Source organism: Carcharodon carcharias, chromosome 22, assembly GCF_017639515.1.
Source record: "Carcharodon carcharias isolate sCarCar2 chromosome 22, sCarCar2.pri, whole genome shotgun sequence".
Classification (NCBI taxonomy): Eukaryota; Metazoa; Chordata; class Chondrichthyes; order Lamniformes; family Lamnidae; genus Carcharodon; species Carcharodon carcharias.
In genome coordinates, this window is record NC_054488.1 from 36,119,617 (window position 1) to 36,134,401 (window position 14,785).

General features: G+C 47.5%; 1 protein-coding gene across 1 annotated transcript in view; it reads left to right on the forward strand.

Annotated features, from left to right (window-relative positions):
* The window catches only part of LOC121293660 (alpha-1,6-mannosylglycoprotein 6-beta-N-acetylglucosaminyltransferase B-like), a 1,251,241-nt gene that overhangs the window by 560,723 nt on the left and 675,733 nt on the right, over window positions 1-14,785 (forward strand). Inside the window, exon 12 of the mRNA XM_041216828.1 lies at window positions 8,800-8,899. Within this exon, the coding sequence (XP_041072762.1) occupies window positions 8,800-8,899 (100 nt within the window). The remainder of the gene's footprint in view (window positions 1-8,799; window positions 8,900-14,785) is intronic.

Below are 14,785 nucleotides of genomic sequence, written 5' to 3' on the forward strand. Positions count from 1 at the left end.
GTCAGTGGTGGAGGGAGTGAATGTTTATAGATGGGGTGGCAATCAAGCGGGCTGCTTTGTCCTGGACGGTGTCAAGTTTCTTGAGTGTTGTTGGAACTGCACTCATCCAGGCAAGTGGGGAGTATTCCATCACACTCCTGACTTGTGTCTTGTAGATGGCAGCCAGGCATTGGGGAATCAGGAGGTGAGTTATCTGTCACAGGATTCCTAGCCTCTGACCTGCTGTTGTAGCTACAGTATTTATATGGCTAATCTAGTCCAGTTTCTGGTCAATGGTCACTCCCCCCAGGATGTTGATAGGAGGGGATTCAGTGATGATAATGACATTGAATGTCAAGGGGTGATAATTAGACTCTCTCTTGTTGGCAATGGTCATTGCCTGGCACTTGTGTGGTGCGAACGTTACTTGCCACTTGTCGGCCCAAGCCTGGATATTGTCCAGGTCATGCTGCATTTGGACATAGACTTCAGTGTCTGAGGAGTCACAAATGGTGCTGAACCTTGTGTGCAATCATCAGCAAACATCCCACTTCTGACATTATGACGGAAGGAATGTTATTGATGAAGCAGCTGAAGGTGGTTGGGCCTAGGACACTACCTTGAGGAACTCCTGCAGTGATGTCCTGGAGCTGAGATGACTGATCTCCAACAACCACAACCATCTTCCTTTGAGCTAGGTATGACTCCAACCAGTGGAGAGTTTTCCCACGATTCCCGTTGACTCCAGTTTTGCTTGGGCTCTTTGATGTCACATTCGGTCAAATGCTGCCTTGATGTCAGGGGCAGTCACTCTCACCTCACCTGGGGAGTTCAGCTCTTTTGTTCATGTTTGAACCAAGGCTGTAATGAGGTCAGGAGCTGTGTGGTGCTGGTGGAACCCAAACTGGGCGTCAGTGAACAGGTTATTACTAAGCAAGTGCCACGTGATAGCACTGTTGATGATCCTTTCCATTACTTTACTGATGATCAAGAGTACACTGATGGGGTGGTAATTGGTTGGGTTGGATTTGTCCTGCTTTTTGTGGATAGGACATATGTGGGCAATTTTCCACATAGCTGGGTAGATGCCAGTGTTGTAGCTTAGCTGGAACAGCTCAGCTAAGGGCACAGCAAGTTCTGGAACACAAGCCTTGAGTATTATTGCCGGAATATTGTCAGGGCCCATAGCCCTTGCATATCCAGTGCTTTCAGCCATTTCTTGATATCACGTGGAGTGAATTGAATTGGCTGAAGACTGGCATCTGTGATGCTGGGGACCTCCGGAGGAGGCAGAGATGGATCATCCACTCGGCGCTTCTGGCTGAAGATTGTAGCAAATGATTCAGCCTTAACTTTTGCACTGATGTGCTGGGCTCCTCCATCAGTGAGGATGGGGATATATGTGGAGCCTCCTCCGCCAGTGAGTTGGTTAATTATCCACCACCATTCACAACTGGATGTGGCAGGACTGCAGAGCTTAGATCTGCTGTTTGGCACGCAAGTAAACTTCACCAGGTTGACACCTCATTTTTAGGAATGCCTGGTGCTGCTCCTGGTATTCTGTCCTGGACTCTTCATTGAACCAGGGCTGATCCCCTGGCTTGATGGTAATAGTAGGGTGGGGGATATGCCGGGCCATGCCGGCCGGGTTACAGATTGTGTTTGAGTACAATTCTGCTGCTGCTGATGGCCCACAGCGTCTCATGGATGCCCAGTCTTGAGTTGTTAGATCTGTTTGAAATCTATCCCATTTAGCACGGTGGTAGTGCCACACAACACAATGGAGGGTATCCTCAATGTGAAGGCAGGACTTCGTCTCCGTAGCGACTGTGCGGTGGTCACTCCTACCGATACTGTCATGGGCAGATACATCTGCGGCAGGCAGGTTGGTGAGAATGAGATCAAATATGTTTTTCCCTCATGTTGATTCCATCACCACCTGCCGCAGACCCAGTCTAGCAGCCATGTCCTTTAGGACTCAGCCAGCTTGGTCAGTAATGGTGCTACTGAGCCACTCTTGGTGATGGACATTGAAGTCCCCCACTCAGAGAACATTCTGCGCCCTTGCCACCCTCAGTGCTTCCTCCAAGTGATGTTCAACATGGAGGAGTGTTGATTCATCAGCCAAGGGAGGGTGGTACCTGGTATCCAGCAGGAGGTTTCCTTGACCATGTTTAACCTGATGCCATGAGACTTCATGGGGTCTGGAGTCGATGTTGAGGACTCTCAGGGAACCTCCCTCCTGACTGTATACCGCTGTGCTGCCACCTGTCCTGGGTCTGTCCTGTCAGTGGGTCAGGACATACCCAGGAATGGTGATGGTGGTGTCTGAATCATTGTCTGTAGGATATGATTCCGTGAGGATGACTATGTCAGGCTGTGCTTAACTAGTCTATGAGACACCTCTCCCAATTTTGGCACTAGCCCCCAGATGGCAGTAAGGAGGACTTTGCAGGGTCGACAGGGCTGAGATTGCCATTGTCGTTTCAAGTGCCCAGGTCGATTACGGGTAGTCTGTCCAGCTTCATTTCTTTTTTGTGACTTGTAACAGTTTGATACAACTGAGTGGCTTGCTAGGCAATTTTAGGGGGCATTTAAGAGTCAACCACATCATTCAACTTTTAATTCCAGATTTTTATTGAATTCAAATTCCACCATCTGCCATGGCAGGATTCGAGCATTACCCTCAGTCCCTGGATTACCAGTCCAATGACAATACCGCTACACCATCGCCACCAGATTATATGTCCACAGCTGCAGCAACAGCACAAATTTAATGCAAAACTGGATATAGGTGCAAACATTCCCTTTTGCACAATGAAATGCATGTACCCATGGAAGTGGCAACCACTGCCAAACTCATCACGTACAATGACTCGGAGATTCTGTCCCTGAGATCCATTACACTCAAATGTCACTACAACACTTCACTCCTGTCACCCTAGATATTTTATGTTTTGGACATCACAGATCCAGTGATTGCAAGTCTACTGGCAAGCATATATCTAACCTTTGTCACTATCCACAGCATCAACAACTTGATCACGAAGGCAACAGAACACAAAGACACCCCAATCACCTCAGTAGCTGACTTAACATCCCTATACCCCAACAGGTTCAATAGGATTGGATGTTTCAAGGATACTGTATGCAGTATTCTATCTACATGCATATGCTACTCTGTTCATCAAGCTGCCATACAAATGTAGCATTCACATCTAGAACAAGATCCAAACTGGATTGATGGAGAAAAATGGCTTAGTCTGAAAAATCCAGCACTGCACAGACTAGTGGAGCTCCGTCATGAGCGCATTTATGAAATATGGCTCTATACACATTTGTTTAGATCCAAGGCATCTGAATGAAGCTCTAAAATGATACTCTCATAAAATTCCCACACTTGAGGAGCTGAACCACAAGGTTGTGAATGCGATTTCTTCTCTGAGTTCAACGCTAAAAATGGCTACTGGATGGTGCATTTGGAAGAAGGCATCGCAGGAGCTAATGACGTTCTGCACTACTTTTGGGAGATACTGTTTCCAAAGGTTACTATTCGGGCTTTCCAAAGCCAGGATATGTTCCAACAAAAACAGGAAGGCGCGTGAAACCCCAGCATATCAGATGACATAGCCGTTGCTGGCACAACAAAACAGGAGCATAATCGAAATTTGCCCCTTCTGACGGAAGCTGTGTGCAGACAAGGTCTTGTGTATAATAGTCAGAAATGTAATGTCAGTGTTACACAGCTCAACTTTTTCGAATCCATCTATTCTGACACCGGCGCCCATCCTGACCCTAGCAAGCTGGAAGACCTCAGTGCAATGGCCACTCCATAAGACAAAAATTATCTTCAAAATTGCCTCAGTTTGCTTAATTTCCTTTCACCCTGTATGCCTAATGTTGCCTAGAAATCCTCATCTCTACATTAGCTTCTGAAGAAAGAAGTTCCATTTGTTTGGCCGCAGGATCATCAACATATTTTTAATGTCATAAAAAGTCAATAACCAAAAGACCATCAGCTCTTTAGTTTTACGACCTAACTGAGGAGACTACGCTTGAGGTCGGTGCATGCCAGAAAGGACTTAGAGCATTCCTCCTCCAGAAAAGGAAGACGATTGCTTTTGCCTCCAAGAACTTGTCCAGTGCCCAAGCTAAATATTCAAATATACAATGCAAAATGTTAGTGCTAATATTCAGCATCCAGTGGTTCCACACTTACTTATTTGGAAAGACATTCATCATGGAAACCATAAGTCACTTAAAATGATCTGACACAAACCCTAAACCATCTACCTAATCCAGTAAAAACTGCAGACATCTCCCTAGATCTGCAAGTGGATCTTGGGAATATTGAAATAAAAGACGTTCTGCACATTGATTGTACGCATTTTGGGCAATCCAGGTGCCAAGCACTGCAGCTGGAAATGTCCAAAGATCCTGTACTACAGCAGCTAAGGAAGACAGTGACTATCAGATGGACAGAGTCCTTCCAGGGCATTCCAGAGGCTATAAGATCATTTTGGCCCAGTGGAGATGAACCCAGGATATCTCAAGGAATCAGCTTTAAAGGAAAGCAGATCGTCATCTCAGGATCTATGCAATCTGATATCCTCCAACACTTGCACAAGGCACAAATGGGAGTTTATCGAACCAGAAGATTGATCGTTGAGACAGTATATAGGCCAGGAATCCACCAAGACATCAAAAAGGCTGTGAGGGAATGCAGAACATGTCAATCCTTCAAGCCTAGCAACCAGAAAGAACCACTATTGCCTCACGAGGTACCCTCACATCCATGAACCTGACTCTCAACTGACCTCGTAAGCATCCATGAAGATGATGTCTCGGTTGTAACAGATTTTCCAAATTTTCCATTATCCATCAATTACACAACACATTCAGCATAACGATTGCAGACACATTAAGTTCGATCTTCAGTCTATTCAGGGCACCACAAAAGGTTGTTTCCGACAACAGACAGCAAATACACTGAGTAGCCTTTTAAGGCGATGTGTGGGAATTGGGGAGTCAACCATACCACTTCATCACCACGTTACCCCAGATCTAATGGAATGGTGGAACATATGATTTGAACAGTAAAATCCTTAATCATGAAGTGCCATCAAATAAAACAGGATCTACACGTGGCCATGCTACATCCCTAGAGCGACACCGCTCAGTGCGACTATTCCCTCACCTGTGGAACTACTGTTGGGCAGACAAGTACAGACAACCCTCCCCAGTCATCACTTGTCAATTCTCCCAGGTGTACCAGATGCATTAATTGAAAAACAAGGGAAGATAAAAGATGCCCACAACCGGCATACAGGTGCGAATTACCCAACCTAAACGCTGGTCAACAGGTTTGAGTCCAACACCCAACTGGTGACACATGGAATCCAGATGAATCAGCATATGCCCAGAACCAAGATCGTATCAAGGATGAACACTAAATGGCATGACAGTGTGACAAAACAGATGCCTAATCAGAACAATATCGTAACGAGAAACACCAAGTAATCCAATTGCGAATAGAACGTGGTCTAAGACGCATCACAAACAAAGCACCCCTAACCAGCCTTTGGAAAAACATACAGCAGTCTCCAGTCAAGAGCACCAGAGCTACGCTTGGATGGATAAGCAAACAGCCGATACGTTTCAGAAACTCATCAATTTATTGCTCTGTATCAGTGTATATTCAGACACAAAGGCCCGAATCTTCCATGGAGTGGCAATCAGAGTCAGATTCCCACTCCTTTCCTAGTTACTTCCCTGGAAATGAAGCTGCTTCTTTCTCGCCCAACCTTCCGACTCATACCAGGTGAAAACAGTGTAGTGCAGCGAGTTCCCAAGGCCTTGTGTCGAGGACAGCTGAGTCAGAGGTAAGGAGGGCACACCCTCATTTGGCCTAGCCACTTTGAGAAGCCAGGGAAAAGGTAATTGTAAAAGGAAAGTGGGCAGGATTGGAGGTGGGGGGGTGACGGGGGTGGTGTGGAGGGTGGGTCAGGTGGTCAATTGGGGGATGTGGTTAGTGGCGGGGGGGGTGGTTCAGTGGAGAGGGTAATCATTGGGAGGGTGGTCAGTGGGGGTAAAAACAAAAAACTGTGGATGCTGGAAATCCAAAACAAAAAATAAAAAATACCTGGAAAAACTCAGCAGGTCTGGCAACATTGGCGGAGAAGAGCACAGTTGACATTTCGAGTCCTCATGACTTATTTTTTGTTTTGGTCAGTGGGGGGGGTTCTCAGGTCGTCGGTTAGCAGGGGTGGTGGTCAGTGAGGGGATCAGATGGTCATGAGAGGCGGTCAGTGTGGGGGTGGTCAGTGGGTGGAGGTGGTTTATGGGGATTCAGGTTCGCATTGGGGGATGGTCAGTGGAGGAAGTCGTGTGGTCAAGGGGGTGGTCAGTGTGGGGGTGTCGGGTTGTCAGTGGGGAGGTGTAGTGCGGGGCAGCCAGGGGTGGTGTAGTTTTGGGTGGGGAGTGTAGTCGGGGGGTGCGTCGGGGGAGGGGTGTGGGGTGGGTAATCAGGGGCTAGTCGAGGCAGGGAAGGCAGTAAAGTTGTGGGGAGGGCAGTCAGGGTAGGGAGGGCAGTTGGGGGGTGTTGTCAGGGTGGGATGCCAGTTGAGGGATGGGGATGTAGTCGTGGTGGGGTGTTCGGGGGTGGGATAGGCAGTTGGGGGGTGGGGTTGTAATTGGGGCGGGGGGTAGTTGGGGGGTTGGTCAGGCGTGGGGGGTGGTCGGGAGGTAGTTAGGGGAGGGTAGTCAGGGTGGGGTGGCCATGGGAAGAGATAGTTGGGGGAGGGGGTTAGTTGTTGAGTGGGGAGGGCAGTCAGGGGTCCCATGGGGGTTGGGGAGGTTGTCAGTGGGGTCCCCTGGGGTTCAGGGGTGTAGTTGGAGGGGTGGTGGGTAGCCAGCAGGTCCCGTGGCGGGGGTGGGGGCGAAGGGTCAGTACTAAAGTTACCCAGAAGTTAGAAGCGGTTTTAGTTCTACTAACCTTTTTTGCGTAACTATTACTGTAAGACAACTAGAAGCATCCGAAGTTTGCAATTTAAATCGTAGTTTTGGATGGTTCCCATTGCAGGGCAATTGCCCAACGGAAGTTTGAACTTTCTGGTTGATGTAGTAGCCCCATGACTCTGCACTCAGTATACAGCAGCAGCACAAGGCAGATATGCATACTCAGCCTCCCAGATGCCGTGCATGTATCTAGTCTTATCTTCTATTAAAGAACCCATATTATTGGGGCTTTACCAATTTCTGTTGTATGATTAGTACATTTATGTCAAATAGAAGAATGTAACAGTAATTAATGGTGGACAGTCTAGTTAATTTCTCTAACCAACACGCCCTGAAACCAACTGTAGTACCCTTACTGCCACCCTGCCTAAGGTTAGCTAACTTAGCACAAGTTGGAGATTTGAGCTGTGACGTTCCAGATCTCTATAACTTAGCACTGTACTGGGTACACACATTCATTATTCCAGGGAGAGAAGGAATTTGAAAATATCATACAACATTTTAATCCTTAGGGATCAAGTGTAAGTAATAGGACATTTTTCCAATCTAATAAAAGGCTGAAATTTAACCTGCCAAGGTAGGCAGGTGTCGGTGTGTACAGGAGGTTAAAGAGGCAGAAACTTCCAATATGTTGGGAAGCCAGCAGCCTTCTGTTGCCTGTCATTTTATAATAGGCCCACCTGCTGCTTGGTTTGATTTTTCAGACTGCTGCTGCTATGGTTCTTACCCCATCCATCCATCCTTAGAAGTGAAGTAGAATCAGCATCCATGATGTGTAGTGAGTACTTAATCAGGGTGAGTATATGCTGGGAGTTTGTGGGGTGGTTGGAGGAAGGGAGAGAAAATCAATAAGAAGCAAATGAAAAGCTCATAATTGGCTTGGAAACATATTACAATGACATACAGATTCTGATGTCTTAAAGGACTGCAGGTGAGAGCACCTTTAAATTCAGTTGCCAGTTCTGGCAGTCAGCTTGTGAAGCTAAGCTTTACTCAGGATGTTTGCTGCTGGATTTGGACTGCTGGCCCATCAGTTAAAATTGCATCAGGGTTCAAATGACATCATGAAATCCCTATTTGAATTCATTTATGAGGTACCAGCCTGTTCCAGTTGGGTGCATTTCTGACCTGAATCATCCCTGGAGTTGAAATGACATTTGGATTTCTGGCCAGACCAGGACAGTTAAGTTGATTTTCTCAATTTTAATCACTTATCTGCCCCATTCTTGCTGTGGCGGCTGTGGGTGGGCGGGTGGTTGCTGGGTTAAAATTGTCTTATTCATTTTAAATTGTAATCAAGAGATATGGCGATAATGTGGAAAGGTGGAGCTGAGGTAGATCATTAGCCATGATCTATTGAATGTCAGAGCAGGCACAAAGGGCCGAATGACCTACTCATTCTCCTATTGTTTATGTTCTTAAGATTCAATACTGATTTCAAAAAGTTTGTCTCAGCGCTGATTCACAGGACTGTAAGTGGTCTTTCTATTGTATTTCATTGTGAACAGTGTTTTCTTATCAATAATCTTTGAGCAACAAGTTGATGTAAGATTCATGACTACTACCCTAACATTCATCATTAAAATATTTGCTAGTTTATAGCCCTAAGGATGCAATATAAATTTATCCAAAATCTAGGTATAAAGCTAAAGTCTAAAGTTTACATTTCTCCATCGAATCTCAAAGGTTCTGAAATGATTACTGTGTGATATATTGTCATCATTTTACTCATTAAAAATATCACCCTTTTTCCCTTCTTTAACAAAGTCAAGCCAATATTTCAAACGTGAATTTCTTTCTTAGTTTCCAGCCTGCTGGATTGATGGAGAAGATTCAAGCGATTGCACAGAACGTTTCAAACCTAACAACTAAAGTGGAGCAGCTCCTGCAAACAAGCCTCACAGCGAGAAGAGACATTGCCTTCTATGAGAAAGGTACATTTTTATGGAGTTCCACAATTCTGTTCTGGACCATATTAAAACCAAAGGACAGACAAAATCTGATCAGATTATTGGAGTTTAGGTGATAGATTAACATCCTTGCCCCACTAACCATTTTAAGGCTGAGAAAGTCAATTGAATTTACATCCATATTTGAAGTGTGGATCTGTTTTCTACTTGATTTCCAATTTACATTTCTGAATAGCTTCATTTGATTCAGTGTGCTTTGTTTTAACAGCTGTCTCAGTTCTTACATAAAACAGAAGGACACTTGAGGCTACATGCTTGGAAAATTTCTACCTCAGTAGCTCCAAATCAGACTTAGAAAGAATCCTAAAGCATTTTTCAAGTTAGTTGCACTGCATTATTGGTTAAAAAAAAAGTCATATCCAGCAGTCTCCAGCCTCATTTGAAAATATGCCAATAATTTTCACTAAGAAGAATATGAACCTTTGACTATGGGCAGAATTTTGTCCTTGGCATGCGGGATCAGTGGGGGCGATCGGGGGCGGTCAGGAAGCCAACTGCTGCCCGAGATCGGCAGCGTAACGCGATTTTACTCGGGCAGGCCAATTAAGACCTGCCCGGCGTGATACGCGAGTGGTAGCACTGAGCGCTGCCTGTGCAGGCGGGGGGGGAGGAGGGCGAGCAAGCCTAGCACGAACTTTGCTCATGTACGTGAAAGAGTGCTGAATAACCCCCTGAGGCACAGAGCTTCCTCAGGGAGATGAAGAATATATCGAACCAATCAATGAACATCAGAAAAATTTAATAAAACATGTTCCCTCATGTGACTCTGTCACATGAGCAGGGACATGTTTTTAATTAAAATATAAAGTTTTTATTTTATTTATATATGCTTTTGGAAACCTCATCCCGCCTGAGGGGTGTTGGTTGGAGGTCCGGGAGTGTGGAGGTCCGGTTGGGGGGGGTGGTTGCAGTCCGGGGGTTCCGGGGTGGTCGGCGTCCCAGGTCCAGGGGTGGTTGCGTGGGAGTCGGAGGTTAGGGTGGGGGGGGTGGGGTGGGGTGGGGGAGGTCAGAAGTCCGTGGGGATTATGGGGGTGTGGGTCCGAGGTTGGGGGCGGTGGTCAGTCAAAGATCTGGAGGGGTGGTGGGGGTGATGAGGTCGGAAGTCCATTGGGGGTGTGTCCATGGTCCGCCCTCTGTGGGAGCTGTCAGTGGTCAGGGGAGTGGGGGATTGGGGATGGGGTGTCGGAGGTCGGTGGGGGTGCTGGACCTCCGAAGGCGGGTGGGGGTTTGGGGTGTGGAGTGTCGGAGGTCTGGGGGTTTTGGTGGGGTGGGGTCGGGGGTGTTGGGGGAGTCCCGTGGATTTGGTCTGAGTCTTTACAATAGTTATTCAGAAGTTAGAAGATGTTCTAATTCTTCTAACTTTTCTGAGAAACTATTGGTATAACACTGATGGAACCATCCAAATTTGTGATTTAAACTGCATTTTTGGATGGTTCCCAGCACAATGCAATTGTCCAGAGGCAATTACCATGCAAATCCTTTCCTGAGAACTTCACAGAGAGATTCACCACACATCTTTGGGGTACCTCCCAAATCCAGCGCTGGGGAGATTGAAATTTGTGGGCCTTTATTCAAGTTAGCCTAATTATATAAGGACTGTTTTTCTTCATGTTCCCTTCCCAGCTTCAGTATAACACATTGTTCTGAATGGTTAACTAGCTAATGTTTTAGTGATAAAATTCACAGATGAGGTTGGAAGATTTGTGTGATGGTGATCACTCTGGTGCTTGAAATTGAGATTTTTGATCAAGAGAAGTTAGGTGAAAAATTGGGCTTGTAGCACTCAAAAACGGGCACTAACAAGTACCTTAGATCTCCAAAATTGCACCTGCGGCTTGCGCACATACTTTTGGGCAAATCATGCCAGGTGATAGTTTGGTGAGGATATGGAGGAGACACCATAAGATCTTCACATTGCACCTGTGCATGTTTGACTCCAGTCTGGCTTATGGCAGCGCACGTACCCGCTGTGATAATGCTCCTGTCATGGAGCCGCAGTGGAGGCCATAATAGTCGCTCGATTGTAGGAGGATGATGACTACATGCAGTGAGGACACTCCATAGATCTTCACATAGCCTCTGAGAATGTCTAACTTCTGTCTGGCCGAGGGCAGCTTGTTTGCGCTCTTTGATCAGAGTCATATCATAGAGACTCAGCCATGAAACTTTAAAAGCATCTGATCCTTTGACTACCTTCAGCACTTGAGCCTTTCTGGAGCACAGAATCATCAGTCACTGATGCTGAAGAGATGGGGGCTAACCCGATATTAAAGGTGCTGAGAGCACACAGAGAATGATGGAACTCCATGATGCCTGCCCACGACATTCTGGCAGCAATGACAAGCATTGTTGAGGTGCAGGCATCAGTAATATGTCCAGGGAGTGTGAGGCCGGACTCTGAAGGCTAAGCAAAGCACAGGGACTGGGACACCTGCCTTTATCTTGTGCAGACAAGTTTCACCACTGAGTGACACAAAATCTGCTCATCAGAACAAGGAACCATAGGCAGGGAGACATTCTTAGGAGTTTATTTACAATAGTGAACATTATGTACAAGTGATTAACGCCCGTGCCCAGGTTGTGCAACAACATCTTCTTAAGCTTCCTTACCCTGCCTATACATCTCAGTGCACGCCGGACATCCACAGCAGAGGGGGAGGCAGCCTGCTGACTGCAACGCCTTGTCTGCGATGACCCTGATTGTCTTCCTCTGGAGGGCCGAGAGCTGGAGGGCCCCGGCCTGCTTTCTGGGTGCTGCTTTGTGGCAACGACACTTTCCTCGTGCTGTGGAGCTGGAACTGCTGGGGCCACAGGAAGAGGGGATTCAGATGGGCTGAACACTTCTGAAGACACCTGGGTGGATGGTCCTTGAGTGTGCATCTGCTGATCCTCCTCCCTATGGGAGCCTGAGGGCCCCAGGCTGACTCCTTGAGGAGAAGGGGTAGATGGAGTGAGATCGAGCTGCCCCACACTGCTTTCGCGTACACACATTTGGAATGTCAGTGATGGAGTTCAGCCTGTGCAGCAGTGCAGGAGTGATGCCCCAGACCAAGCTCCATGGCAGCGCCATCCTACCAATGTTGACCTTGGTTCATTGGCATGCCGGTGCTATCACCCCAGCCTGAAGACAGATGGACTCCTCCATCATGCCTTGCAATCTGAGGAGTGCAGCGAACATCCCCTCCTGTTGTTCCCAAGCTTGCCTTTGCAGTTCCAGTAGCTGTGACATGACCGAGTCCAGGGGCTCGTCATCTGCCTCAGACTCAGCAAATATCTGGCCTCCAGCAGTCCTCTGAGTGCCGGAAACCTGGATGTCCCTGCCACCACCTGCTGTGGATCAGAAAGTGAGATGTGCTCACCAGATTGTGATCATGAGGCTACTCTAAAGCTAGGTCCCACTGAGGTGCATGTCTCTGCGCTGGTGCAGGGTGTGGGTGAGCACTATGACGGGACTTCAAGTAGGGTGCTTCAGGATACCTCTTCAAGGGTTTCTTCTGGGATTGACTGGAGGCCCTGGGTTGTGGACTTCATTGGCTGTTTGGCAGATGTGCCTGAGAAAGCAAGGAGAAATAATTAGTGCATGGCAGTGGCCTGCGAAAGAGGACAAAATACTCATAGCATGGTTATCTGATGGATGTTGCACTCCTGGATCCTTATTTGGTAGAGCACAGCCAACCTCACCGTCAGCACAGGACTGGTCCAGAACCTTGCCGGCCAGCTGGATGGCTCTGTTTTCAAAATCTGTGAGGCCTTGAATTCAGGCATCCCTCCACTGGCAAGTGACTTATCCCTCTTGTTGTGTGCCAGCTTGTCCTGCATGAATAGAGATGGAGAGAGTGTAAGCAGGATGTCTGCCAGGCCAAATGTTAAGTATGCCTGGTATGTGTGGGTGGTGAGTGACCCTATGGACTGAATGAGGACAACAGAGCTGTCTGTGATGTCCCTTGATTTGGCAGTGAGTGAGGGCCCTGAGGATGTGTGATGGGTTTGTGAGTGTGAGAGTTGAGAGTGAAGAGAAGAATGACTTTCCCTGGCGGAAGGGAAGAGATCATTCATCCTCTTGCGGCACTGGGTGGATGTCCCTTTTTGCAGGGCATTGGTACTGACCGCCGCTGCCACTGCCTCCCAAGCCGGATTGGTGATGTTGCTGCCCATCCTGCAGCCAGAGTGGGGATTGAGGACATCACAGCAGGCCTCAACAGTGTCCAAAAGGCGTTTGAGAGATGTGTCATTGAACTTGGGAGCTGTAGTCTTTTTGCCTTTCAGGGCCATGTCTTCTTTGCAGCAGTTGTGGGTTAGAAGCACTGAGAGGTGTGTGCGGAGCTGCAATTTAATATAGCGCCCGCATGATGAAGCGGTGAGGTGATGGCTAATGAGAGTCCCCCTGCGTGTTTCCCGGGAATGCATAATTAATGCAGCGGGTTTGGGATGAAACAGCGTGAAAAGCAACCATTGCAGTCGATGGGTAAAACATCGTTTTACCCGCCCACTAACGCACTGAGTGTAAATCTGGGACAATTTCGCCCCTGGACACTGACTGCAAGCTTCCCAATGCACCAAACATTTTGTTGTGAATACCCATCAGCATTGTTCTCTCAGCTGCCCCAGCAAAGTCCTCACCTGAGTCTTCTGCAGCAGGACACATTTTGTGACCCTGCCCACCGGTGAGCTGGCACCTGCACTATCTTTGCCCCTGCCCTGGCTGCAACCCACTCATTCCTGTGTGCAGACTCTGTCTCTAATCCAGGCCCTAATTACAAGAAAAACATAAGAATTAGGAGCAGAAGTAGACCACATAGCTCCTTGACCCTGCTCCGCCATTCAATACAATCACAGCTGCAGAATGTCAAGATCTGAGCAGGTGGCCATGAGTGTGACAGAGCTGTGCCAACATCATCACAGTCTTCTTGGCGTTCCTCCATTTCTTGGTCCAGGTTGCATTTCTTGGCTGTCTGAAAGGAAAAAGGCACAAGGGTAAGGTTGTGGCACAGGAAGGATGAGAGGTGCATGTTTATACCATCTGCAGCTTGTAAATCAAATGAAAGTATGGAATGAAAGGAAGGTGGGATGTGAGGAGAATTAGATCCGAGGATGCAGTCATCATTGGTGGTTTCAGCCACATCACTGGCTACGGCCTCAGTAATTTGAATCCCAAAAATGAGATCTCCTCCCTTGGGGCTAAGATCTGCTGGTTCCCCTGTTCCCTTCTTGATAATGCTTGCTGCATCCAGTTGTGTGCCACCTTATCTTGCAAAAGAGTGCAAAGTGTGTCAGTGGGAGCTGTGCAATCTGTTTCAGTAATGAGGCTATCATTGAATAGCTGGCAGTGAGTGAGACCTGTGAGATGTGGGTGCGAGGCTTGCAACTATGCCGTGTGTGTGAGGATGAGGTGAAGCATATGAATGCTTGGTATGAACTCTGATTGACAGAGATTGTTGGTAGATGAATGGTCAAGGTGTGATAATTTGAGTATTGGCTGAGGCTAGTGGTGCAATTGGTAGGATATAGCATTTGAAGATGCTATCACTGACCTTGACCAATTTCGTGAGATCATTGAACTTCTTGAGGCACTGCATCTAGGCATTCGGGGTTAACTCCTGGCATTGGCTTCCAGGGCCATCTGCTCCCACTGCCTTTTGATTGCGTCTGGAGTGACATCTCTCCTACGTCCCACCTGCTCCACCAAGACTTCCGGTGCAGCACCTGAAAACCTTGGAGCCTGCTCTCTCCCACATTGTATCGTTCTTCACTGTTCCGCAGGTCCCATTCATTTCCTGTACAATTGCCAGCATCTGCTCCAGCCAAAATGTACCTCCCCT